At 36.7% G+C, this 27,779-nt stretch overlaps 1 protein-coding gene across 10 annotated transcripts in view; it reads right to left on the bottom strand.

Moving 5' to 3' along the window:
* The window catches only part of PAM (peptidylglycine alpha-amidating monooxygenase), a 369,904-nt gene that overhangs the window by 17,323 nt on the left and 324,802 nt on the right, over positions 1-27,779 (bottom strand). For all 10 annotated transcript variants that reach the window (XM_069088092.1, XM_069088091.1, XM_069088094.1 and 7 more), the window contains 4 exons: positions 13,542-13,658; positions 7,778-7,850; positions 6,905-7,115; positions 5,637-5,837 (listed from right to left, as the gene is read on the bottom strand). In XM_069088092.1, the coding sequence (XP_068944193.1) occupies positions 5,637-5,837; positions 6,905-7,115; positions 7,778-7,850; positions 13,542-13,658 (602 nt within the window). The remainder of the gene's footprint in view (positions 1-5,636; positions 5,838-6,904; positions 7,116-7,777; positions 7,851-13,541; positions 13,659-27,779) is intronic.

The following is a 27,779-nucleotide window of genomic DNA, read 5'->3' as shown; positions in this document are numbered from 1 at the left end:
TTTATTTTTCTCAATTATGTGTAAAAACAATTTTAACAAAAAAACTTCTGAGTTCCAAATTTTCTCCCTTCCTCCCTCTCCTTCCCCCTCCTTGAAAAGGTAAGCATTTTGCTGTAGGTTATATATGTGCAGTCATGCAAAACATATTTCCATGAGAGACATGTTGCAAAAGAAAATGGACAAAAAAATCCCAAGAAAAAGAAAGAAAGTAAAAAAGTATGCTTTGATTTTCATTGAGACTCCTCAGATCTGTTTTAAGAACAACAATTTGGCAGTGTGAGAGGTAGGAGAGGGAAATGGAATAGAAGCAAAGACTAATTAGGAGGCTATTTCAGTAGTGTGGCTGAGATGATGAGAGCTTAAACTGGGCTATAATGTACAACCAATAAGGAACTCCAAAGAACAGAAGTTAAAGACACCAAAGAAGAGGGGCTGATAATGTGGCAAGAGCAAGGGATGCCAAGTAGACAGTCAGAATGCTCTTCTGAAGAAAACAAAGAATTCCTCCAGCATTTCAGGTGAATCCTTTGAGGAAAACTTTTGGGAAAACATGGATAAGAGTCAAACTAGAGGTGCAGGCATTGATGAGATTACAGATGCAAAAGTAGGTGTTGGGAAAAGAATCTAAAGGATGTGTTGAGAGAAGTGAGTTTAAATTTTATTCTGGAAAAAAAAAAAGGGGCGCCTAGGTGGTGCAGTGAGTAAAGCACCGGCCCAGGAGTCAGGAGGACCTGAGTTCGGTTCTGGCCTCAGACACTTAACACCCACACCCACACACACCCACACACCCACACACAAAACTAGTGCTTCACCATTTATTGCAATAGTTTTTTGTTTATTCATACTGATTAAAATAATGTAACATTCTGCTTGCTCAAATATTTTGATGAACTGAGAATTATCATGATATTGATTTTTAAAAATTAAATACCAGTAAAAAAATTAAAATAAAATGGGAATGCAAAGTTCAGTCCGAGTTTGGATTAGAAGAGGAGGAAGTGTGGTGGCAAGTTACTTAACCCCAACTGCCCTCCAAAAAGGCAAAAAAAATTTTTTATTCTGTGGAGAAGATATCCCAAGAAGAAACTTTATCATCCTAAGAAACCTAAATGGTGAGGCTTTTGTTCCAGTTTTCCATAGAGAAGTCTGCAATTGTAGTGGATGATTGGAGATTTTGGTTATAATTTTCCTTACAGCTGATATGATGTTGACATATTTAAATATGTCACTGTATTATTTATTAAATAGTTAAGTTGTATAGCCTATAATGTTGATGCTCACTTAAACCCATGAAACTAGGGGAGAAGAGATGGAGGGAAGAAGAGGAGGAAATTTCAGTGGTTCATTTTATAAACTAGAGTGCAGGCTCATAACTATGACTTAGTGAGAAAGATTGAGCATTTCTATTAATTTATAAAGAAATATCAAAATTTACTACTTGATTACTTTAGAATCTGGGATGAGAACTAATAAGGAAATGAGCTGCTAGCAGGCTGGTTATTCAGTAAAAATTAAGTAATGCTGTGATTGCCAACTGATGCATGGATCTGACACCCACATAATCTCTCCTATGCAAACTAGAAATCTGTGCACCAAAAGGTATTCCAGAAGAGGGCAAACTTAAATGGTGGATCATGCAAAGATCTCAATTCACATGTGTCAGGATAAGAGTTAAGCTTATTATTTAGACTACTTAGTAAATGAATATTTCCTCAATAACTATCTGGAAGCTATAATGGAAATCAGGTGAAAATTGAAAAGGAAATAGAAGAAATAAGAAACAAAGTGAGGTAATCTGGTGTTACCATCTGGGAATTTGTTTTCAGAGTTTGATGAAACTGGAATTATCTTATTATCTACCCACAAATCATAGATTTATGCCTGGAAAAAACCTTAGAGGATATATATCTCTTCCAACTGCCTCATTATTATTATTTATTATTTTACAGATAAAGGAACTGAATCTGAGATAGGATAAGTGACTTACTCAAATTTAAACAAATTTAACAGCACTAGAGACAAAATTCAAACATAGACCTAACACTCTTTCTACTATACCAAACTTCAGTTTTTTTTCTTAATAGCAGAAAAGGTCATTTTCTCTTTCACATAAATTTCCTCAGCATTCTTTGTGCTGATTCTTCACCATTTATTGCAATAGTTTTTTGTTTATTCATACTGACTAAAATAATGTAACATTCTGCTTGCTCAAATATTTTGATAAACTGAGAATTATCATGATATTGATTCTTTAAAAATTAAGATACCAGTAAAAAAATTAAAATAAAATGGGAATGCAAAGTTCAGTCTGAGTTTGGATTAGAAGAGGGGGAAGTGTGGTGGCAAGAACATGACAGAGGACAGAAATGGAGAACAAAAAGCCCTCCAAAATGTTCTGTGGCGTGAGCTTAGAAATTAGTGACTGGGCATTCCGGCCTTGGAAACAGGATCCATGCCCTTCATGTTTTTGAAAAAAAAAAAAAATACTCTGAAAATGTTGCAGGGAACATTTTGGGTTGTTCCTCAAGATCAGGCAAAAGACAGGGAAGCTGCCCCTCCCAACCCCATTATGAAACCATCTGTAAGTATTTTCTATAGAACTTCTAATTTCTGATTTGTTTCATATAAAACTGTGACCAATCATAATTGTTTTGTTATTCATGTCTATTAATTAAGTGTGTGCGGAGAGATTATAAGGGAGAAGTCAGTAAAAAGCTTGCGATACAGACATAAAAGAGACAGGTCAATCCCCTGACTGCCAAGAGTAGCAGGGAAAGGCATACTTGCTTTCATTCTCACATTCCCCACTTTTGCCCTTTGCTGGGAGAGAATCTTATGGTTTTGACTATAACTCTTATAAGCTTCTAAATTGTAGATACAGGAATTATGTGATTTAGAACCATTCAGGGATAGACAGACACCCATGGAGAATATGTCCTCCTAAAAAGGAAGCTATGCACAGATTGAGCCAATTAGCCAAAAGACTAGAGGGATGCACTGATATGAGGTATTGCTAGATGAGGATCTTTGTAAAGTGTAGTCACTGTACATGCAACAAAAATTTAAAAACAAACAGGTTAAATTATGTGAACTAATGGAAAAAGTAAAACAAGAGACCCACTCTCATATATATGGAACCCCATCTACCTCAAGACCATATGCTAACTACATGATCCAATGTAACTAAGCAGGAGAACAGTCTGGAAGGTACATAGTCAACTGAAGAAACACAGAAGATCTGTTAAGAAGTATATCCATTCCATCTGGAAAGTCATTGGACAAGAAAGTGCAGGCCAAGCCAGCTTGGCATACAAATACTGTCCTACCAGGAGAAAAGCAGAACTTCATCCTGTTGAAGCCAAAGATGACCACCTGGAGGCCATGGATACTTGTAAACAGAATGTAGCTCTGGTGATGTGGAAGCTAAGGGTTATAGGATCAGTTTCATGAAATGGAGATGGGGATAGGGCTAAAGAAGGAAATTGTTCTGGTTCTAATAAGCAATGAATCTGACCCTATCAATAATTCTTTTGGTCTTTTTTTGGGGGGGGGAGGGAAAGGCAGGGCAAGTAGGGTTAAGTGACTTGCCCAATGTCACACAGCTAGTAAGTGTTAAGTGTCTGAGTTCACATTTGAACTCAGGTCCTCCTGACTGGCTGGTGTTCTACTCACTGCACCACCTAGCTTCCCCCCTATCAATAATTATTAATGGGTCTTTTCTACCTGGTGGCAGAGGTAACAGCCAAGATTGATGATGTGGACTATTTTGTCCTGGGTAGAGGAGTACAGATGACCATCATATTCCACTCATTTTAGGAGAGGCATTTGAATAACACACCATTACAACCTCTAGAAGGATTTGACTTCAGAGAACTGAGTGACAAAAACTACTCAAACTTGGCATACATTGAAATAACTTTGAAATTTCTGAAAGAAAATGGTGATGTTAATAAGGAAGTAAGCACCCTGGCTCTAAGTGTGACCAGATCCAATATGTCAATGGAGTGCTTCTAACTGAAATAAATTCCAATCTCTTCACTATATAAGCATAATACTGTAAACAACAAGCTGAGACCCAATACTTGCATATTGGATGATCTATAAAGCCTATGTAGAGGCATATAGGAGGAGGGAATCAAGTTGTGACAATGAATATTACTGGCTCTTCGACCTCTGAAGTGGATCCAGAGAAATTTGACTTTGGAAATTCCCCAGTACCAGAAGAATAGAAGAAGTAGTTAAGGCATAAGCCCAGCAAGAGGACAGTTAATGTTCTTCTGATAAGAGTAGTAGGTTGGATGTGTCTAAGTAGCAAACTCCAAGACTTGGCTAACCAACTCCTAACCATTCTAGGAAAGATACAGGATAAGTCCCATGTGATGGATGTCCTCAGAGACTATCTCCACAACTTGCTGATTGATGGCATCATCAAAGAGGTTGTCAACCCATAAGCACTGCCTTTAGAGGTAGTACCAAAAGAAAATGGCATGATGTGGGGATACTACTAGACTTAAGAAAATAAAGTCAAAGTGGGCCAGTATAACATACAAAGAGATCACATCATCACTACCAGCTGATGATTGAGCATAAAATAATCCTAATTATTGATTTGTGTTTTGGAGTATCTGAAGATTGAGAGAGACTCATAGTCAATATATCTCTCAGTTAAGAGAGAAGCTAAAGGAAGCTTACTACCTAGTTTTGAGTTTAGAGCTAAATATAGTTTATAGGCTAAAAACATTTGGGCAGATAAAGATAAAATAAATAAATAAAATATGTATATATTTATGACTATAGAGAAACATATTTAAACTTTATTGTGACCTTCTGGGAGTGGTTGGGGGGAGAGAAAAAAAGAACAAAGTAAAAAAGTGCACAGCAGAGAACAAAAGAAAACTCACATGGAAGCAAATATGGACAATTCTCAACACAGTGAGTATTATTTATCATATAGGCTTTCTTGAAATGAAAATTTATTGTTACATATTTTGAATCCTCTCTTATGTTCTGCTATGCATATGACAAGCTTTTTATTTTTCTAATTTTGTATTTAAATTCCAATATTTAAGTTTATGATGTGTTTTTGTTTCTTTTCTCTATTACGTATTTGTGTTCTAGCATTTGAGTCTAAAATAAAATTCTGGGAAAAAAAGATAAAATAAAAATATTTCAAGAATTTATTAACCTCTTTGGATATCAGTTGAAACCTCACTTTTTTTAAAACTAGATTTTCTCTTTTCCTTGGAGAAGATTATTCATTTTCTTCCTTTTCCCTTTGAGTGTAAAAGAAATGAATACATTTTGATTATTGATTTCATTATACACTAACAACTGCTGATTATAATAGCAGATATATTAATCACTAAATTGGCAACATATAAGACCAGAATTAATGAAAAATCAATATTGGAGGAAGACTTTTTTTTAATTGTAGTTATTTCTTTTTAAAATAAATTCCCTATTCCTTATAATTGGGGGGATGAAAATGATCCAGATACATTAAAAAAAAATGAATCTGATACACAAGACAGTGACAAGGAAAAGACAAAGAAACAGAATATGAAGATATGGAAAACAAATTTTAAAGGTGAAGCCTAACATGATAAAAATAATAAAAAGAAAGAAATATTAAATACCTGGTGTATACGAAATGGCAAATACATTTCTTCCAAATGCTGGGTGCTTGATCTCTCGAACAAATTCTTTGGTTTCCATTTTAAAACACTGAATGCGACCATTTTCTCTATCAGCCACACACAACTGGCCAAAATGAGGCACAAGGGTCAAGCTGTGAGGAACTTGGAACTGGCCTGGTTTAGGATTATTCCCTGAAGACTCTATAATAGAAAATACCAGACACATCATATTAAAAAAAAAAAACATAAACCCTCAAGGTTATTTTTGGAAAATTTAGTGTGACATAAATTCTGTAGTTCTGAGTGAGATAAAACATGTTATAGGTTTATTCCATAGTCTCATTTACCCACAAATACATTAGGAGACTTCTTCCTTATTTTTTCAAGGAAGAGTAAATGTGTACCATTTTTCTTATATGTTTCAGGAATACTAACAATTGTTCATATGGCTGTGAATTATGAAACACCATAATTTCAGAAGAGTAAAAATTGTTGGTGACCTAAGGTCAACAAAGAAAGAAGACACAGGGTAGGGTGGCTAGGTGGCATAGTGAATAGAGCACCAGTCCTGGAGTCAGGAGGACCTGAGTTCAAATCCGGCCTCAGACACTTAACACAAAACTAGCCGTGTGGTCTTGGGCAAGTCACTTAACCCCAATTGCCTTACCTTTGCCCCTCCAAAAAAAAAAAAACAACCCCAAGAAAGATGACACAGGGTATATATTTTCATAGGTTGTGGTATATTACCAATGATAATTTGCTCATGAGATATCATCTAAGGTGTATATGATCAGAAAAGGATGTGGGCTCTTCAGAGATAAGAGATGGACAGTTCAAGTGCTACACTAGTTTGTACCCACAAAATATTAAAAGAACCAGTGGGAGGCCTTAAGAACAGTGGTTGAATCCTCTACAAGGAATTCATGTAACTATTTGGACAACAATTATTCAAGTTAAGATGGAATGGAGGAATGGTACTATGCATCAATGGAGGAAAAAAATTTTTTTGATCCATTTGAATATCTAAGCATCTAGATAGACAGAGGGTGTTCTAAAAGTCTTATTGCAGTTTTAAGCCATTATAATTGTACTCGCTTTTGGAGACACCCTGTATAAATGTGAATTTTAATTATTCTGCATAAAAATTAAGGATTCTAGAATGACTTGCTCTCTTCATTCCCAAATATAATTCTATTCTATTATTTGCTTCAGTGATAGTCACAACAGTAAAGAATTTAAAATTAGATAGCAAAAGCCTTGCTTGATACCTTCTCCCCACTGTGAGATAAACACTCCATTCTTGGAGAATTGTACAATCCGACTATTGCAGTACCCATCAGACACATATATGGTTCCCGTAACTGGATCTACAGCCACATCGGTGGGTTGACAGAAGTGATTTTTGTCACTGCCTGGCTGCATGCTTCTTCCCAAAATGAGCAGAGGGCTTCCTTTACTATGTGGATCTAGTTTGAATACCTTTAAAAAACAGACAGAGAAAGAGAAGATACAGACAACCGTTTTGCATAATAATGCAGGCCACACACCCAGATCACAAGAGTGCAGTTCCCAAATGACATCGTTAATTTCATGGCGCTCCACTGGACTATCAGAGTTAGAACTGGGCAATGTAAGCTTCACAAAAGCAGTGACCATGGCAGTCATGTCACTTTTTATCTTCTCTAGGATGACGCTCTGCCCACAGCTTCATCTCACTGAACATAACTCACCTGATATTTAAAGTGAGAAGGGTATAAGAAGTCCAATTAGTTTGTGTATCCCAATCACCATGCTCCCATAAAAAAGATACTATGTCTGAGATGTTGTGAGAATGCTTCTCATTTAAGTCCTTATTTTATCACTGTGGAAAAGGCTCTTTGGTCAGTTATGTGATTTAGTTATTAATAAAATGTTCATATAGTTTTACTAACTAGCTGTCATGCTAGTTCTCAGAAGAGCCAGACACTCACAATAATATTAATAAAAAAAATAGCTCATGGAAGAAATAAGCTTCATGTCCCATATTAGCTTCTATTTTTTTTAAAGAAAATATTTGAGACAGAGAGCTAAGTTATTACTGTCAAGTTGTGTGTGTGTGTGTGTGTGTGTGTGTGTGTGTTTTGCTAAGGTAATACAAATACCTGATGAAGAGCTACATCTGTGACCCAGTAATTTCCATCTTTATCTATACTCAAACCATGTGGTAAGTAAAACCTGTAAAACAAAAACAATCGCATTATTTGTCAGATAAAAAAATAATGAAATAAAAGCAGGTCCATTTCATGTGAGTGAAATGCCCATGGCCTCATATACTAAGCCCCTGTTACGTAACAAGTTTGGAAATTACTGAATTCTTCCTGAACTCGTACATACTTAGCCAGGAGCCCCTCTCTTGTGAGAAACAGACCTGGCCATACTTCCTGATAAGATGTCAGAAAGATCCTGGACATCTGGGTCTCACAATAAATCAGGGCAAGAACTATACAAGTGTCCAGACCCAGGCCTGGCTACAATGGATGTGCTTATCTACCACTGTCAGACTAACTTTGTTTCCCACACCTATTTTTGGCGGTTTTTGACTTTAAATATTCCCCTTTCCCTATGGTCGGGGCAGGTCTCCTAAGGTTTCCTTGGGAGACTGTTGCTGGCCAGCTCAATAAACTGATGCTCAGAACAATTGACATGGCTTGGGGTCATTTTTCTCTCTACCTGTCCATTTCATGACTTTCTAAAACTATTTAGTAATAATTGATATCCTAAGATATTATATATCTTAAATAAATTGTAGGAAAGACTAGGACTAAGGATAAAGTAAAAAATATTTATTAGAACAATAGCAAGATATAATAGCAAGAATTCTAAATTTAAACTCAGGGGAGCTGAGCTTATCAGCTATGAGATGTGGGACCTTGAGCAATTCACTTACCTCTTTAAGTCTCAGATAATTCATTTGTAAAATGAGGTGGTTTAACAATATTTTTTCTAACATTTCTTTTAGCTCTAAGTATATGATTTAAATGTAGAACCACATGAAAGCAATGAGTTCTATTTTATGATGAAATACAAATTCTGTTCAAACAAATTAATTTTAGAGAAGAATATTTACAGATTAACACATGAAGAGATACTGTCCCTTCAAAATTTAACACTCATTTAGAAAGAAACATTTGTCTAAAGGTATCTGTAAGTCTACAGAAATTTGTCAATATTTAAATTTTAAATGCTTGGATTATAGGAAAAATGGCAGAATCAAAATGGCAACCACGGAAGCAGAATTAGCAAAACCAATATATTGTTGATTTGTCTGAAAAGCTAAGATTTTTTGATAATAATGAAAATTTAAACCAGAAGGATAAGGATGTATAAACTTCATTTCAGAAGCAAGAATCTGCTTTCACATCAGACATTTAGGATCATCCAGCTTTAAAGTGAGAATGTCTATGTATATGAATTTTCAGAATCATTAAATTTTGATTTTTTTTTATTATCCACTTTTTGGTTTATTTTTCTTTTCACAGATCAGAAGTAGCCTGAACATTTTCTGTAGAGAAAGGAGTTTAGATGATTTTTAGAGCTGTTAAGGACTTTCAAGGGTGGAGAACCTGTGGTCTCTGAGGCCACATATGGTTTTCTGGGTCCTTGGGTGCGGTCTTTTGATTGAATTTAAGTTTTACAGAACAAATCCTTTTAAGAGGATTTGTTCTGTGAAGTTTGGATTCAGTCAAACAGCCACTCTTGAGAACCCAGAGGGCCACAAGTGGCCTCAGAGGCTGCAGATTCCCCACCCTTGTTAGAGCATTCAGTCAATTTCATTCAGTCTAATTACACAAGCATTCCTCTAAGCACCTTCCAGTCCTATCTACAGAGAATACAAAGATAAAGAAAAAATAATTCCTGCCTTTAGAGTTTAAAGTCTACTGGAGCCATAAGATACACAGAGATATACAGAAATACAAAACATACAGAAAGTAAACAAAATAATTTGGGAGGTAGAGGGGTGGAGAAATAAGCACTGGTGGAATCAGGAAAGCCATGGACCAGGAGAGAACAGCCTGCATGCTGACTTCACTGAGCTGAGAACTGGAATGGTGAGCTGGCTGCACAGGGACTCGACAGAAGCCAGGAGCAGCTGCCTCCTTCGGAGGAGAAGGAACCCAGGAGTTTGGAATTCAGCCAAGGGACAAGATAAGGACTGTGTAGCAAGGCAGGAGCAATGAATGTGTTTTCTTGCTGCATCTCAGAGTTTAGGACCTAGGGGGAGGATGGAGTTGTGACTATGGTGGGTGGAGTGAAGTGCTATGGACCCCCAAGGACTTCCCCAACTTTATTTGGACATTTTTGTTTTGAATTCAGAGAATTTATAATGCTAAGTATTTTGTGTTTGTCTAAGGCCCTGTGAGTATCTTGTATCTTGTGTATCTTGTGATGTCTCTATTTTGTGAGGATTATGTTGTACTTAAGAAATATTAATGGTAATTCAGATGTAAATTGCCTATGTAATGGGCATGAAAGATCTTGGGGCAGAATGTTATGGGAATGGGAATCTAAGATCTTTCCTGCCCCAAGGCCCTTTGATGGGCTTAAGTGACTCTCAGAACTTTCCTTGATTTGAAAATATACTCTGCCCCCTAATAGGCTGAATGTGGTCACCTGGAGCTTGCGGAGGCTTGTTTTTCAGGAAGGCCCACACCTTGGTGCTCTGTGATTGGGCAGTGGGTCAAGAGGGTTGTGACATTTTCTGAGTCAGGAGAAGGCTACATATACCCTCATGTGAGGTAATTGACTAGGTATGGATGTAATGGTCAGGCAGCTGGAAGCCTGTCTGCTGATGTTTCTATTCTCTGAAGTTCATGGTGCTGACTTTTCCCCCTGAACTAGGTAAATAATATATGTTTGATTAAAGTAAGTTTTGATTAAAGTTAACACATTTTGAGTTGCTTTCCTTTAAAAAAAGTAGATCTAAGAACCTGTGTTGGCAGCTACGCTTGGTATGCTAGGGTGCTTGCTGCTACAGTCTCTTAGGATCAAAGGATCAAGGCTCAGAGTTATAAGGGACTTCAGAGATCATTTAGTTCAACCTCTTCATTTTACAGTTAAGGAAACTCAGAGGGGGCAGTTGAGTTGAACCTTGAAGGGAGTAAGGGATTTCAAGAGTCAGAGATGGAGAGGGGAGGGCACTCCAAGAATGCTGGACTTTCTGGGCAAAGACCCTTGATTTAGTTTCTTCATGAGTAACTGTAGAGCATTTTATAAACATCATTATTACCACTCCTAGAGGGGATAGATCAAGAAGTATATTGTCCTGTCTTAAATGTTATTTCATTATAGGATTCTTATTTTCTCCCTCCCAGTTTCCTCTGATATTCCACCAACTAAGAAAGCAAAAAAACCAAAATCTCTGTTTACAAAAAGTATAGTTGAATAAAACAGATTCCTTCATTGGCCATGTTAAATATCTGTATCTATAAACATATCTACTTATCTATATCTAAGTTGTTCAGTTGTTCAGTTATGTCTGACTCCTTGTTACCCGATGGTGACAAATGCCAGTCCCTTCTACCCTCCACTATCTCTTAAAGTCTGTCCAAGCTCATGTTTATTGTTTTGATGACACTATCTATCTATCTCATCCTCTGCCTTTTCCTTTTGCCTTCAATCTTTTCCAACATCAGGATCTTTTTCAATGAGACTTGTCTTCTCATTATATGGTCAAAGCATTTCAGCTTCAAATAGCATAAATTAATTTGCTACTGTCAAAGCTTAGGTTTTTCCAGTAGCAATGTATGTCTGTGAGAGTCGGAATATAAGGAAAGCTGTGTGGAATTTGGTGCTGGAGAAGACTTGAGAATCCTTTGTACACGAGGAGATCAAATCAGTCAATACTTAAGGAAGTTAATTTGGGCTATTCAGTGGAAGGTCAAATATTGCCAATGATGGACAGCACACTAAAACTGTTGTTATCCGTGTGTGTGTGGGGGGTGGTGGTGGAGGGGAGGGTATCTTCAAGTGCTTGGGGGTGGACATCTCCCAACTCACTGATGGGTGTGAGTCCCATTGGCTACCCTTGATCTTATAGGTGGGTTTAGCCTGTCTGCCAAGATGGTTTACTGGAATGTGGACTCTGCTTGTGGCAGCTTCTTGGAGCAACAGGGGAGAGCTGGGTGAAGATGGACACCAAAGGTGGATGAACTGAAAGGGCTGGGCAAGAGCTCACAGGAGAGGTGGCAGTTTTCTGTGAGTATCTCATATATCCCAGCATTTTATCACAAACACGTTACAGCATAACTCATTCAGCCATTCTCTTATTGGCACACCCTAAATTTATAATTCTTTGCCATCACAAAAAGATATAAAAGAGCTATAACTGTTTTTGTACATTACAATTCTTTTCCTCTTTAAAAAATAATCTTTTAGGATTATTGTTGCAATATTACTGGGTTAAAGGATATACACAGTTCAGTAACTTTGGAGGGCATAGTTCTAAATAGGCTTTCCAGAATGGCTGGACCAGTTCACAACTTTACCAACAGTACATTAATCTACCTGTTTTCCCTCAGCCCCTCCAATATTATTCATTTTCCTTTCTTTGTAGGGTTAACTTTGTTAGACTAATAGCTCTGTGATGGAACCTCAGAGTTGTTTTATTCTGCGTAATTGCCTGTCTTAAGAAGTTGGCCAAATCTATTTTTAAGCAGGGCAGTCAAAGCTGATATCTTACAACCACATTTTCTTTTCTCTCCTTGGCATCAGCCAACTCTGTTCAGATCACCAAAAGTCTTGTCATTTAGGATTTAGATAAAATAAGGAGTGGTTTTCAAAGCCAGATTTCACTGTGGCCATTAAGTAAGGCTAAAAAGGCAATTTGCTTATTTTTCAACTTGGGGTGAGAAGGACGAAGCATTTGCACACTTCAGTTACTGGATTAGTTTAAGTGACCCTTTCTCTAGTCTTTTGTATGCTCCATAATAAGCTCTATTATCTGAGTTGAAAGAATAGCATATTGCCATTGCCATCATTTTTTGATGTAGGTGATTTACTTGGGTAAAGTTAATAAGGTAGCCTGACGTCTATAGGAAATAGGTCATGTTATTCCACTAGTTATTCAGGGAAACAGTGAGTCAGTAGACGTGTTTTTTTCCCCAGCTTTGCTACTATCCAGCCATGAAAACTGGGAGAACCTATGGGATAGGTTACTTCACCTGGGGGAGCAGTGTAGCGGAGGAGAAAATCCACTGGCTTTGGACTCAGGAAGACTTGGTTACAAATTCCACCTTGGACACTAGCTACATGACGCTGGAAAAATCACCTCACTTCTTTGTCTCATTTTCCCCATCTGTAAAACGAGGAGTTTGGACTTGATGGCCAGTAAGGCGCATTACAATTCTAAATTTATAATCCTATGTTCTTGTGTCCTACCTTGGCCAATTTTCTCATCTCTTAAAATAAAAGACTGGACTAGCTATTGTGGTATATGGATAGATGTTTAATAACCTGCTCTCAGAAAACGATACACTTTAAAATTTAATTTGCATCATTAACATTTTTATTCATCACCTCCTTAAGTCTAGACAATCAACAGAAGAATAAATCAAGCCCTGCTTTGTAGCATTTGCTATTTCAGAGATTTGAATGATCACATTGGGAATTTAATAATATGAGCTGGATCTATCATACCCCTGGCTTCTGAGGTCCTTTCCATCTCTAAATCCTATGATCTTAGGACTGGGAATTTTCTAGGACTCTTTCCAGTTTCAACATTTTTTATGATTCAAGATAATGCAGAGAAGAAGAAGCTCCAGAAAATCTCTGATGATATCCTGTACTACCTATCAAATTCCCTCAATGTCACGTGTGTATTATACTTAGCAGAAACCTTGGAAACAATAACAAAACAGTAAAACTCACAAATTTTTCCCAGTAGACTGAAGCACTGCAGCATTATTTGGGTCGATCACAAGAATAGTGTCCTCTTCAATTGGTCCAAGTCCTCTTTGTTGGTAAACAAATTTGCTGTCAAATGAGCTAGATAAAATACATGAAAATGGGAAATAAATATATAATTCAAAGCTTCTAGATAACTTAAAAAACCCATACTATTCAAATGGTATTTTAATTACAGAGTGAAGAGGATTAAAAAATAGCATTTGATTTAATATCTATATTTTTGATTGTTTTAATTTCTTAAAAGATCATAGATACATTATTATCATGTATATAACAGATATATTCAATTATAGTAGGTCCTCTAAATAGCAATAATCACAAACATATTTAACACAAGAATATGTCAAAGAAATTCAATGTGTTCTTCAAAGTTATAGAAAGAAAATGTTAAATAAGCTTCTCACAGAAGTTCCAAATATAAAAACACATAAAACCAATTCAATAGGATATAATAGATGTATATGTATATATATGCCTACATACATATGTGTCTATATAGATAATATATATAGTAAGTGTGGAATTTAGTTGATTTTCTATGTATGTATATAAAATCAATTCCACACTTTCTATATATTATACACACATGTATATGTGTACTACACATATATCTATATAACCAATTAAATTCCACACTTGCTATATGTAATATAGCCTGATAAATGGTGGGGATATAAGATAAATGACAGTCTCTGTCTTCAAAGTGTGTGTGTGTGTGTGTGTATACACACACTTCTGTAAGTATGTATGCCACCTATGATATTACACATACACTGATAAGATTGGAAGCAATGGGTTCAGAGTAGAGATATATGCAAAGTGCTGTAAGAAAACTTGAGGACAGAAAACTATTTTTAGCACTTTAAATTACCTAAGGCTTCAAGGAGGAGGTGACAACTGAGATGAGCTCAAAGGAAGTAAAAGATTCATTTCTTTTGAAGAAATACGTTTCAGGCACAAGAAACAACTTGCTTGAATGCATAGAATGGGGAGCATTCACACTGCCACCATTCCTTTGGCCACACTCATGTGGCCAAAGTTCAGAAATCTCAGTGTGATAGTTCAGACACTGGTCATCTGTCGCCTGCATTATTGCAATAGTTCCTAACTGTTTCCCCTGTTTCCATTCTCTCTCTCTCTCTCTCTCTCTCTCTCTCTCTCTCTCTCACACACACACACACACACACACACACAAAAACAGATATAACTAGAGTGATAGGTAAAGATATATAGATATATGTATGTGTATGTAAATACACATACATGTACACACATATACACACATATATATATATACACAGACACATATACATATATATTCTATTTTGTTGACGTTTACTCAATTAGTTGTGTCCAACTCATTGTGACCCCATTTGAGGGTTTCTTGGCAAAGATACTGGAGTGGTTTGCCATTTCCTTTTGTAGCTTATTTTACAGATGAGGAAACTGAGGCAAACAGGGGTAAGTGACTTGCCCAGGGTCACACAGTTAGTAAATGTCTGAAGCCAGATTTGAGCTCAAGAAGATGAGCCTTCCTGACAACAGGCCTGACACTTTATCTACTGAGACACCTAGCTGCTCCCTTATATTCCATAGATCTGCCAAAATAATCTTTGTAAAGTACAAGTTGGAACACGTCACTCTCCCATTTAAGAAAACTTGGTGACTCCCAATTACCTTTAGGATAAAATAAAAACTGTATTTTATGTGCCAAGGGCATTTAAAGTCTTTCACAGTCTGGTTTCAACATTTCTTTCCACACTTATTTCATATCACTTCTTCCACCCTGACTGGTTTCCTTACTGCTCTCTGAACTCAGGCATCCATCTCCAGCCTCTGGGCTTTAGCACAAGCTGTTCCCACATGTCATCCTCCTCACCTACCTCACATACACTCCCTCTTTACTTCTGACTCTTAGACTCCTTCACTTTTTTTCAAGGCTCATCTCAGACACGGTCCTCTACAGGAAGTACTTTCTGATCTCCTTGATTGCCAGCATTCTTTTTTTCCTTCAAATTGTATATACTCATATGAGTACATGTTTATGCCCCTAATACAATAAAAACTCAATGGTGGGAACTTTAAAAAAAATTTTCTTTGTATCCCCAGAACCTAGTATTTTGTTTTACACAGACACAAATATTCAAATAGATTACAAATCTAATTTATTTGAGTATTTCTACCAGATAATGAAGACTGCAACTCATCCATTCTTGCCTCTTTTATGCAACTTGTCAATGTCTTCCCATAAGTTTGCTACAGGGTCTCCACCCAATATGGCAGGATGTGGTAGGTAGTTAATGATTATTTGTTGAATTGAATCAAGCAAATGTTTAATGAGTAATTTCATATTAAAAATGAATTAAAACACATTTTCATATTTCCTTTAACAGTACAAACTCTAATGTGACTTTTCAAGTGTTGTAATTATGGAGATTCATACTTTAAGTGAATATTCATCATATATATTTTAACTTATTTTAGTTTTAAAAGAATTATATGATATATTAAAATTAATCTTCTAAGCATACATTAAACATAGTTGTATGTAGCCTGCGGATTAAACCCAAATTATTGAATATAAAGAATTTAGGGAAATGGAACTCGATATGATTGTGGTCTTTTTACCCCGTGCCAAATGTCCAACCAATTTTTTAGTGCCAATTGAGTTTATTTCATTTTTGGCAAAATGGAACTTTTTCTTTACATCATCAGACATGACTGTGAAAAAAATCTGTCAATATATGATAGTGAAAATGCAAGTAAAAAAATTCAAGGAGCATTAAATATTTCAGGAGATGCATTTTTCAATTTAAGAATGTACTAAGATTAATCAGTTCTGTCAATTCCAAGGGTAGTTATGTATACTCCCAGTAGAACAAAATCTTTAGAATTATATTCTCTTGCCATTAAAAATATACATGTATCTCTCTATATATACACATAGAGAGAGAGAAAAAGAGAGAGCAGTTACTTGATGCTTCTTGATTGTTAGAACTCTTCCTAGTATTTTTTTTCCTGAAAGGTAACAGTAAATCCCTGAAGTACTTCTTATTAATGATGCATTCATTTAAACACACAATATTGATCCAGCTTAGTCAAGCAAAAAATGAAGTAATATCATTTACTTGTAATATCAGGGAGTTAAACTCACATAGCAACATCTAGGAAATATACATTTTTTTTTATGGCATGCAGATACATCACAGAACAGATTGTATGAGATTTTTCACTGAGACATCATTTAAGGGAAATATGAAATTGATTAAGTGAAAATCTCTGTGAAAAATCTGCATAGTAGGACTGAATTAAAAGTGATAGGTTTGCAACAAGTATAAAATAATGCATTCTTTCTTCTGCCAAATGTGAATATCTAACATATTTCCAAAAATCTAATTTCAGTATAGATAACTGTAGTGAATATATCCTAATCACTTCATCAGGAGACAGTTGTACTTGACTAAACTATCAATGATCGTTCCTAATTTTCAATCTGATTTTTTTAAATTGCCAGGCTTCTAATCCCCATCAAGTACATTCTCTAAGGCAGGGGTATCAGCAGGTACTACAAATTATAAACCCTTCCATTGCATTTTTTTTTAACTCCCCAGAGGTATTTAGGTCTGGAAAATTTGACAACGGGCTACAGATATACGAAACACTTGGGTGTACACACACACCCTCACCCCCACCCCCACATACCTTTCCAGGGAATATACAGTGATACATATAGAAAGAGAGAAACTTGAAAATCATATATAGAACCCCAAGTTAACCTGGTTACACTTCCTTACCTGGCTCTTTCCATCTTACTCTGTGCCCACCTCCAAACCCTTCATTCTTTGGGAATCAATGCCATATCCTCCCCACCAAAAGCAGATTCTCACCCTGGAACCACTGTAGGCTCAATAGATGGATGAGGTTTTGCCTTATCTTTCCTGGATTCAGGCCCTCACCTCACTTTCTTGAGACATCTCCAAACTGAGCTTGCCCCACCCCCTCTACAGACCTTTGCTACCTGTACTTTAGTATATATAGGCTCTCCCAATGGAATATAAACTCCTTGAGGGCATGGATCATCTTGCTTTCTTGTATTTATATTCCCAGAGCTTTAGCACAGTGCTTGGTACACTGTAAATTTTCTATCGAAATAAATTCAAATAAATTATACTTAAAAATATCTATTTATCTATTTTCCTCATCTGTTCTTCCTTCCTTCCTTTCTTCCTTCTTCTCTTTTCTCCTGGTATTATGCTGATTTTCACCTAATTATGAAATCCTGACTTAAAAGAACACCAGGAATAGCTACATTGCATCTTTCTGCTTAATTATATGGCTTAAAGCAGACTTACCACAGGTAAAAATTTTGATATACTCTTCTGTAACAGTGGCAACCCTTCCTTCTATCCCTGATTTAAGTGTACTGGGACCCCTGCTATGCTATCTATTATTTTAATCTCAACATGTCTATGTACTCCTGTTTGGTTATAAATGTACTGACACGTTTTCTTAACCTCTACCACCTTCCTTTATAGGGGGCCCACCCAACCTTCTAGGAGCCTTTCTTTAATACTCCTGACACTGCATGGATACCAGTGGAACATGCCCTATTCTTGCTATGTAACTAGGCTACCTTCTCTTTCAAGTCTACAACTCTCTGATGACATCTTTTATGTTGCTGCTCTTGCATAAGTCTTCAGTGACAGAGTACTCCAGCCTCATGACTAGCATAAAACCTCCATTGCCCTTTGGGTGACTCTTAACTTCACTGAAGTAATGCATTCCATGACTCACAGTCATATGGCATCATTGGAAGCATACTGCTGTTAAAAATATGGAGGGTGGGGGGAGAAGAAAAGGTGACAAGGGATGTGGTAAAGAGAGACTGAGAAAGAAAATAGTGAATAAAAATAAGATGGAGGGAAATTCACAAATAGTAATTATAACTTTGAATGTGAATGGGATGTTCATAGAAGCTCTCTTAAGTGGAGACAAAGAAATGGAAATTGTAGGGATCCCTATCAATAGGGGAATGGCTGAACAAGTTGTGGTGTATGGTTGTGATAGAATACCATTGTACCGTAAAAAATGATGAGCTCAATGATCTTAGAAAGGCACGGAAAAACTTACATGAAATAAAAAAGAATGAAATAAGCAGAACCAAGAGAACATTATATACAATAATAGCAATATTGTTTTAAGAAAAACTTTGAGAAACTAAGACATTTTGATTATTATAAATACATAAATTAAAAATTAAGGATATATGAAAAAAATGATATCTGCATCCAGAGAAAGAACTAATAGATAGAAATATGAAATGGAGGGAATAATTTGGAGAATAATATGGAGAGAATAACAAATTATATATATGCCAAATTATTCTCTCTTGAGATATATGTATATATGTATGCACCTATTTGTGTCTAATGGTAGCCATCTCTAGGACAGGTATGGGAAGAAAAAAAGACATTCACATGATAACTTTGTATATTTGGAGGGAATAGCAAGCTGTACATGATAGATTTGCAGTTTCATGTACAATCATCTTTTTTATTGCACTCTGTTATGGAAATGCTTGTTTTGTTCCATAAATTGAAAATAAAATGTATTTAAAAAATAAATTAAAACATGGATTGTTGTTTCAGGAATGTGAATAAAATAATAAAAACAATAATGTTTATAATGGATTTTTATAATCTCTAGAATGTACTGTCTATTGCATATATAATCAGTACTATTGACCACCATTAGCATTAGATCAAGACAGCGGTCCCATTTCCCTTTTCATATGCTCATAAAGCTATAGAAAGCAGAATTAATCTTGTTAGTATAGTGACAAACAATACTAGACTACTGACTTTTTCACCTTCTTGCAGTCAGTTTTTTTCAAGTATGGCATATATTAAGTTCAGTGAGATAATTAACTCTAGGTTGTGGTCTATAAATTAATTTTATTTAATAGACTTCCATTGATGTCTTTTGTTTTTATGTTGCCCTTCATCCCTTTTCCAACTCTCCCAGTTATTCTCCACAACAAATGTTTTTTATAAAGAAAATGGAGAAAATTTGTTTAACCATTCCACTTTGTTTCTACTATGCTATTGTAAAAAGTTTTGTTATAATTACTTTGGTACATACAAATCCTTTGTTTTTTGTCAGTGATAACCTTTGGTATGGTATATGCCTGAGAGAATAATCTCTGGGTCAAAAGTTATATGCACAAGCTACTTTATTATTCAATTATATGTGTTCCAAAATAATTGTACTAATTTATAGTTCCATCAACCATGTATTTGTGTGTCTGTCTTCCTAGAACTCTTTCTTGACTATTCCTATCTTTTGTCATATTTGTTAATTGCCAGGTGTGAGGTAAAATATCAGGGTTCTTTTGGTTCTCATAATTTATCTAAATACATTCAGTCCAAAAACTTGTCCCATAATTGTGCATGTAATTTTTTTCTGTGTTAAATTATACTTTTATTTGTCTTATTTTCTTACTTATTCAAATGTTACTTAATTTGTACTGGAGTTTATTAACTTACAGTTCAGCAACTTCAAAGTTTATAACTTCAAAAATTAAGGTTAAAGAAGTCAGACTGTGGCAACAAAGCACAAATTCAAAAGACTGGGAGGCATCATTCTTCATTAAAACTACTCTCAGGGTGAGTGAAATTATTAGGAGTTGGTGAAATTTTTTTTTGTCTTTTTTTTTTTGAAGGGAAAAGGCAGGGCAATTGCGGTTAAATGACTTGCCCAAGGTCACACAGCTAGTTAATGTTAAGTGTCTGAGGCCGAATTTGAACTCAAGTCCTTCTGACTCCAGGGCTCTATTCACTGCGCCACCTAGCTGCCCCAAGTTGGGTGAAATTTTAAAAAATGAATAGGTTAAATATATATATTTTTGGTAATAGTCCTGCTCTTTATTGTATACAAATAAAATGTCTAATACATACTAGTTTGGTTTATTATCTGAGGTTGTGTTTAGGAAGTGCTTACCATGTGTCAGAACCTTATGTTTTATCCCTTGTAATCTCTACTTCATCTCAATATCATTACTTATACTATTTTTATTATAATCCTCCTTGTATCTCCTTGCTCTGCCACCAATTTGATTACAAACTTCCTTGCTTCACCAGTAATGCAGTTATGTGCTTGTCTTTCTCTAACCCTTTGACTATTCTCATCTTTTGTCAGATTTCTTAATTTGCTGAATCATTTGCAAATGTTTTCAGTTGATTATGCAAGTCTCCAGATGCAGTGACTGGAGGCACTTACCTCTGTTGCTACATCTGACATAAGAAAGAAGTCACGGTAGACCCCAGCCATGGGCATATCATCTAGCTATATTACTAGCTTCAGCGCCACAAAACACTAACATGCCTAGGATTTTTAAGAAGAATGTAACTTTAAGGGAACACAATAAGAGCAAAATACTCATTAGGAATGTCTACTATGCCTTTAACAAACCATCAGAAGTGTTTCTATATGCTTGAGCAGGTAGCATCAAACAACATTTAGCCAATCAGTTCCTTGATTGGTTGACCATTTCTAATCCTTTAATTTGGAAGAGCTAGAACTCTGTATAGGAGAAAAATCTGTTCTGTTGTATTCACACAAGGGAGATTGAAAGAAATAGATTCACATTCTTTCTCTCCTCTCTTTCTCCCAAAGAAAACTGTTAATAAAATATATCTTTCCTTCCAGATAGCCAAATGGATTGTTCATAAATGATCCTGTGATTAAAAGAAAGGTAACTGGAACAATTCATAAATGGATGCTAGATAATAGGGCTGATTACAGTGTTGCTATAGCAAACAACTTATTTTAGCGTTTTAAAGATGCTACCCTGCATTATGCAATGCACAGAGCCTTTTATTTCCACCACTCAACTTTTTTTCAGGATGTCCTAAAACACCTGTCTGAGGAACTGATAATTTTTATTTGCTTCTTGGAAGAAGCACTCATCTGAAAAGACTGAACTAATTCTTAATGCCCAGAACTCATCAGGTATTTATTTAAAAAAAAAACACCCTTATTCCCTAATAATGATTTTGCACATTAGCAGCTAATTAATTGGCTTGGATAAATCTGAAGATAAATGTCTTGCTAAAGTCAAATAATAGGAGAGCAACAAAAAATTATGAGAAAATCAACTTTAGTTTCATCAATTAAAATTAATATAAAATAATTAATAGCAACAAGAGAAGTGAAATATGATGGAATTAGAGCAGTTAAGAAGCAATAGAAAGATTTTTTAGAGTGTGATTTTTAAAAGTGGGTGAGGATATACCCTGGATTTTATGAAAGTAGATTTTTTAAAAATTCAGATAAGATAGTCATGAACACTCAGATGGAAATTATGAAAGGGAAAACTGCCAAAAGGCATGAGACGGCCTAAAAAAAAATCCTGAATTACCATTCAAATCAGGAAGCATTCCAAGAAGGAAAATAGAAGATATTTAAAGAAACTAATGTGGTGGCACAAAGAGTTTTGCTTAGCTCAGATTTTCAAATAATATGTAGAAAATATAGGAGGGAAGGCCCTTATCCAAAAATGACTGCAAAACACTGTCACAAACCTATCGGAATGTTAGGGAGCCTAAATCCTAGAAGGAGTGAAGACTTAACAAAAAATGCTGAAGAAAAGAAAAAGGATTTCTTTTAAAGGCTTGATGCAATTCAACAACTAATTTTTGAAGCACTCTGCTAAGTGATTGGGATACAAAGAAAAAAAAATGACATCCCATTCCCTGAAAGGATTTTAAATGTTAATGGTGGAGGGGCACAATATGTACAATACAAGAGACTTCAGGACTTGGTTTGGAGGACAAGGATGAATACTGAAGGAATGGGCCTGCTATTTAAGGAAAATGGACTCAAATCCTGGGTTGTTTCTGGCAGACAGCTTGGCATAGTGGAAAGAGCACTGGCCCTAGCTCTTTTTCTGGTGGCCAAGAATTGTAAATCGAGGGGATGCCCATCGATTGGGGAGCGGCTGACAAACTGTGGTGTACAAATGTAATGGAATACTATTGTACATAGGAGGTGTTGAACAGGAGGATTTCATAGAAACCTGGAAAGACTTCTATGAACTGATGCTGAGCGAGGGGATCAGAACCAGGGGAACATTGTACACAGTAACAGCCATAGTGTACGAGGACTGATTTTGATAAACTTAGCCCTTCTCAGCGATGCAAGGATCTAAAACAATTCTAAAAAAAACATGATGGAAAATGCGAGCTTCATTCGGAGAAAGAACTATGGAGTCAGAATGCACAATGAAGCAGACTATTGTCTTTTTTGTTTTATTTTGGTGGGGTTTTTTTCTTTCTCATGGTTGTATAGGAAAGGTAAAAATGTGGTTTGTCAGAGACTGTTATAGTAAGTAGGTCTTTAGGCCTTAGGCCTAAGTTTCCATTTTTCTAGAAATTATGTGATTTTGAAACCTTAAAAATCTTTCTATATAGTTGCCCTATTCCAGTCAGCCCCCCCCCCCTCCCCTTCACCTAGCTTGCCATAAAAGAGTTAAGTTTCTATAGAACTGCAAGAATTGCTGAACAAGACTACTGATACGAGGGAGACGGTAACCTTGAAAAAAGAAGCTCAGACCCTGGTTCTCAGACAAAAACTCAGAGATAATACTAAAAATAATGAAGAATGGAAGGAGCTGGCAGCAGCAGGTGGATTTGACCAATCAAGAAACAGACAGTAGCCTTGAGACCCTCAAGTCCAGATAAGAATGTATTAAGTAGACTGAAAAGGGCTCCAGTATTCTAAGGTTGTTACTGCACTTGTGTAATAGACTTTATGTATTATGTATATTATCCAACAAGATTAGAGCCTCATTAGTAATAATTATGTCAATGTTTGTAACCCTTGCTTATTTAACCCAGCCTTAGCTTCTGTTCAGCGGCCTCCTCTCTTGGTGCCGTCCTGGAGACTGGTCCTCCCGCTTCTCGAGAGATTCTAAAAAATCTTTCTATCTTCACTTTGAGAGGTCTCCAAGTAGTCAATTTGGGTTAGGGTCTCCGTACCCCACACATGGTTTTTCCCATTCATTATAATTCTTCTATGCAAGATGACTAATATGAAAACATGTTTAAGAGGAATATATGTATAGATCCCATATCAGATTGCAAGCGATCTTCAGGAAGGAGGGGGAGAAAATGTAAAACTTAAGTAATTGAATGTTGAATAAATAATTAATAAATAAATTATGAAATAATAATGTAGCACAATGCATAATATTAATATGTAATTATATTATATAATCAACACATAGTTATATATTATATTATATAAAATTAATATAACATAAACTAATAAATAAAATAAATAAATGTTGAATAAATAATTTAATTGAAAAAAAGAATATAAATGAAAAAAAGAGTACTGACCCTAAAGTCAAAAACCTGAATTCAAAGCCTGGGAAAGTAATAAGTTGTGTGCATTTGATTTCTTATCTATAGCATGAGGATAGTTATACTTAGACTACCTATCTTACTGGGTTGTAGAGAGTGAAACATTTTATAAATCTTGAATCTTTTTTGTCATTTGTTCAGTCATGCCCAACTCTTTATGACCCCATTTGGAATCTTAGCAGTTATATTTTTAGCCAAGGAGGATAATCTCCAAACTGCAAAGTCAAGCCACCAAGCATATATTAAACACTTACTGCATGCCAGGTCCTGTGCTAAATGCTGGGGATACAAAAGACAGCAAAACAAAAAAAAGCAATAACAATCTCTGCTCTTAAGATGAGTCCAGTGAAGAAGACATACAAACAACTATGTACAAACAATAAACATACAGGATTAATTAGAGGTAACACTAACATTAAGAAGGTTGCAAAAGATTTCACCAAGAAGGTGGGTCTTTAGCTGAGACTTGAAGGATAACAAGGTAGTCAGGAGGCAGAGATGAAGAGGAAGAGAGATTACTAGATATGAGGAACAGCTAGTGAAAATGCTCATTTGGGAGATGGAATGTTGTGTGTGAGAAACAGCAAGGAGAGCTATTCAAAGAGAAGGTCAAGGAAGGAGAGAAGATATATAGTATATATATATATATATAAAGTATACCCAGTCTTGGAGTCAAGATGGTGGAGTAGAAACAGGACCTCCGCATAGGTCCGGCTCCCACCCCCTCCAATCCATGTAAAAGGGGACTCTGAACAAACGCTGGAGCCACAGAAGCCACAAAATGACACAGAGAAGCTAACAAGCTAACCTCCCGCTGAGGACAGCCTGGCAGGCAGGCAGGAATTGGCCAGCACAGTGCTCTGGGAGTCGATTCCAGCCCCACTCTGAGGTTTTAGCCCCTTGTATCAGCAATGCCATATTCACAATGCCTATGGAGATTACAGATATGCTGATATAATTATCCATCACAAAATACATCATGCTTGCCATATGGGGGAATAAACTAGAAAATTTATTAAGATACCAAAAGACTGAGTCCCAAAACCAGAAAGTGAAAGCCATCAGAGTAGTTATGACATTGGCACAGGTAGATAAAGTAGAAAGCACCCACATTTTCAAGCCTTTAAAACAGAACAGGCTACCTCAGGCAAAGGTCCTCCTCTCCCCACTCACAGCAACCACCCAGCGTCCGGGAAGTGCGCTCCCAGCAGCTCCGGCCCCTGGCAGTCCTCAGCAGGAGTCCTTAGCAGAAATTCTGGCTAACTCAAAAAGGGCTTTGCGCTGCCGCTGCCTCTGCTGCTGCTGCCGCCATCGCCACCACCGCCAGCCACCGCAGGAACTCTAGCTTGGCTTCCGCTTTCTCTTGCTCCGCCCCTTCCTGCTACGTCAGCAAGTCCAATGGGGCATGGAAGATCTTTAAATCCCATAACCCTTACACCCCTGACCAAGCACTGGCTGGAGGGACTCCAGATCACCAGCAGCTGTGGTGGTCCAGAATTATCAACATTATTATCAACATATCCAGAATTATCACAAAGTGAGAGGTCAGTGCAGTGTGGACTTCGGGACCCAGTAGCTGGGAGTGTGTTGGCTTTTGCTCCTGGGGCGAGAAGCCACTGAGGGCTGCGGCCCAGCTGCCACCACGTGGCAGCTTCAGCTCCTGGCCTGCAGAGTGTAGGGGCACCAAGCAACCAGTCTGAGGGGTAATCGCTCTTGCTTTAACCTGCTTGGATATGGATTGCAAACTAGGGTGGAGGTCCTGGGGTGTGCGACCAGCTTGCCAGAGTGTGTGGAGGCTTAAGAGAAGGCACCCAAGTAACACCTTTGGCAGCTGAGAAAACCCCAGTGTTTGGAACGAACCGCCCCTGTCTGGTGGCAGAGTCCTACTGTACCAAAAAGCCCAGGGGTCAAGTGACTGAGGGAGCGACATGACCAGGCAAAGGAAGCAAAGCAAACAGAAGAATCCAACAGTAGACTCCTATATTGTGGACAAAAAGAATCAAAGCATGGAACAGGAGGAAGACAGTGAAGTCAGAACCCCTGCACCAAAAGATTTCAAGAAAAATATGACCTGGTTACAGGCCATAGAGGACCTTAAGAAGCAGATAAGAGAAGTGGAGAAAAAATTGGGAAGAGAAATGAGAACGATGCAAGAAAATTATGAAATGAGAGTCAACAGCCTGACTGAGGAAAACACCTTAAAAAAGAGACTAACTCAAATGGAAAAAGAGGTTCAAAAAGGCAATGAGTAGAAGAAAGCCTTAAAAAGCCGAATTTGCCAGATGGAAAAAGAATCTCAAAAGCTCACTGAGGAAAATCATTCCTTCAGAATTAGATTTGAGCAAATGGAAGCTAATGACTTTATAAGAAATCAGGATGTTGTTAAACAGATCCAAACAAATGAAAGAATAGAAGGCAATGTGAAATATCTCATTGGAAAAACCTGGAAAATAGGTCCAAGAGAGATAATTTTAAAATTATTGGACTACCTGAAAGACATGATCAAAGAAACAACCAAGAAATCATCCTCCAAGAAATTCTCAAGGAAAACTGCCCTGATATTTTAGAACCAGAGGGCAAAATAGAGGTTGAAAGAATCCACTGATCACCTCCTGAAAAACATCCCAAAAAGAAAACTCCTAGGAATATTGTATCCAGGTTCCAAAATTCCCAGATCAAGGAGAGAATATTACAAGCAGCGAGGAAGAAACAAATTTTTTTTTTATTTTTTGCCTTTTGGAGGGCAACTGGGGTTAAGTGACTTGCCTAAGGTCACACGGCTAGTTTTTGTGTCATGTCTGAGGCCAGATTTAAACTCTGGTCCTCCTGACTCCAGGGCTGGTACTCTATTCACTGTGCCACCTAGCTGCCCCAAATGACCTAATTCTATTTTTTTATTTTTTTTTGCCTTTTGGAGGGCAATTGGGGTTAAGTAGGAAGAAACAATTTGAATATTGTGGAAACACAATCAGGATAACTCAGGATCTGGCAGCTTCTACACTGAGGGACTGAAGGGCTTGGAATATGATATTCTGGAGGGCAAAAGAGCTGGGATTAAAACCAATAATTATCTACCAAAACTTAGTATCATGTTTCAGGGGAAAATATGGTCATCCAGTGGAATACAGGATTTCTTGATGATAAAGCCAGAGTTGAATAGAAAATTTGACATTTAGATATAAGACGCAAGAGAAGCATGAGAAGGTAAACAGGGAAAAGAAACCATAAAGAACTTATCAAAGTTGAACTATTTACATTCCTACATGGATAAACAATAATTCTAACTGATGAAAGTTTTCTCAGTATGAAAATAGTTGAAGGGAATAGAAAAAAAATATATTTCTCTATATCAGAGGGTATACAGGCGTATGAATACATATGTGAATGTGTCTATATATATTTACAAGTATACATAGATAGAGGGCACAGGACCAATTTAATAGGAAGGGATGATACTTAAAAGGTGAGAGAGGAATATAATGAGAAGATATGGGGAGAGACCGAATGGGGTAAACTATCTCATACAGAAGAGGCAAAGGAAAATGGTTACAATGGAGGGGAAGAATAGGAAGGCAAAAGGGAATGGTTCAACCTTACCCTCATTGAATTTGGCTTGGGAAGGGAATGAAATACACACTAAATAGGGTATCTCACCCTACAGGAGAGTAGGGGGGAAGGGGATGAGAGAGGGGATAATGAAAGGGAGGGCAGGCTGGGGGGGGAGGGAAGTTGGAAGCACCCACTTTTGAAAAGGAAGAGCATCAAAGTAGAGAAT

This window comes from Petaurus breviceps, unplaced genomic scaffold, assembly GCF_028583685.1.
Source record: "Petaurus breviceps papuanus isolate PSGF00001 unplaced genomic scaffold, PetGlider_PUasm1.0 184, whole genome shotgun sequence".
Classification (NCBI taxonomy): Eukaryota; Metazoa; Chordata; class Mammalia; order Diprotodontia; family Petauridae; genus Petaurus; species Petaurus breviceps.
This window is presented reverse-complemented; position numbering and strand designations above follow the sequence as displayed.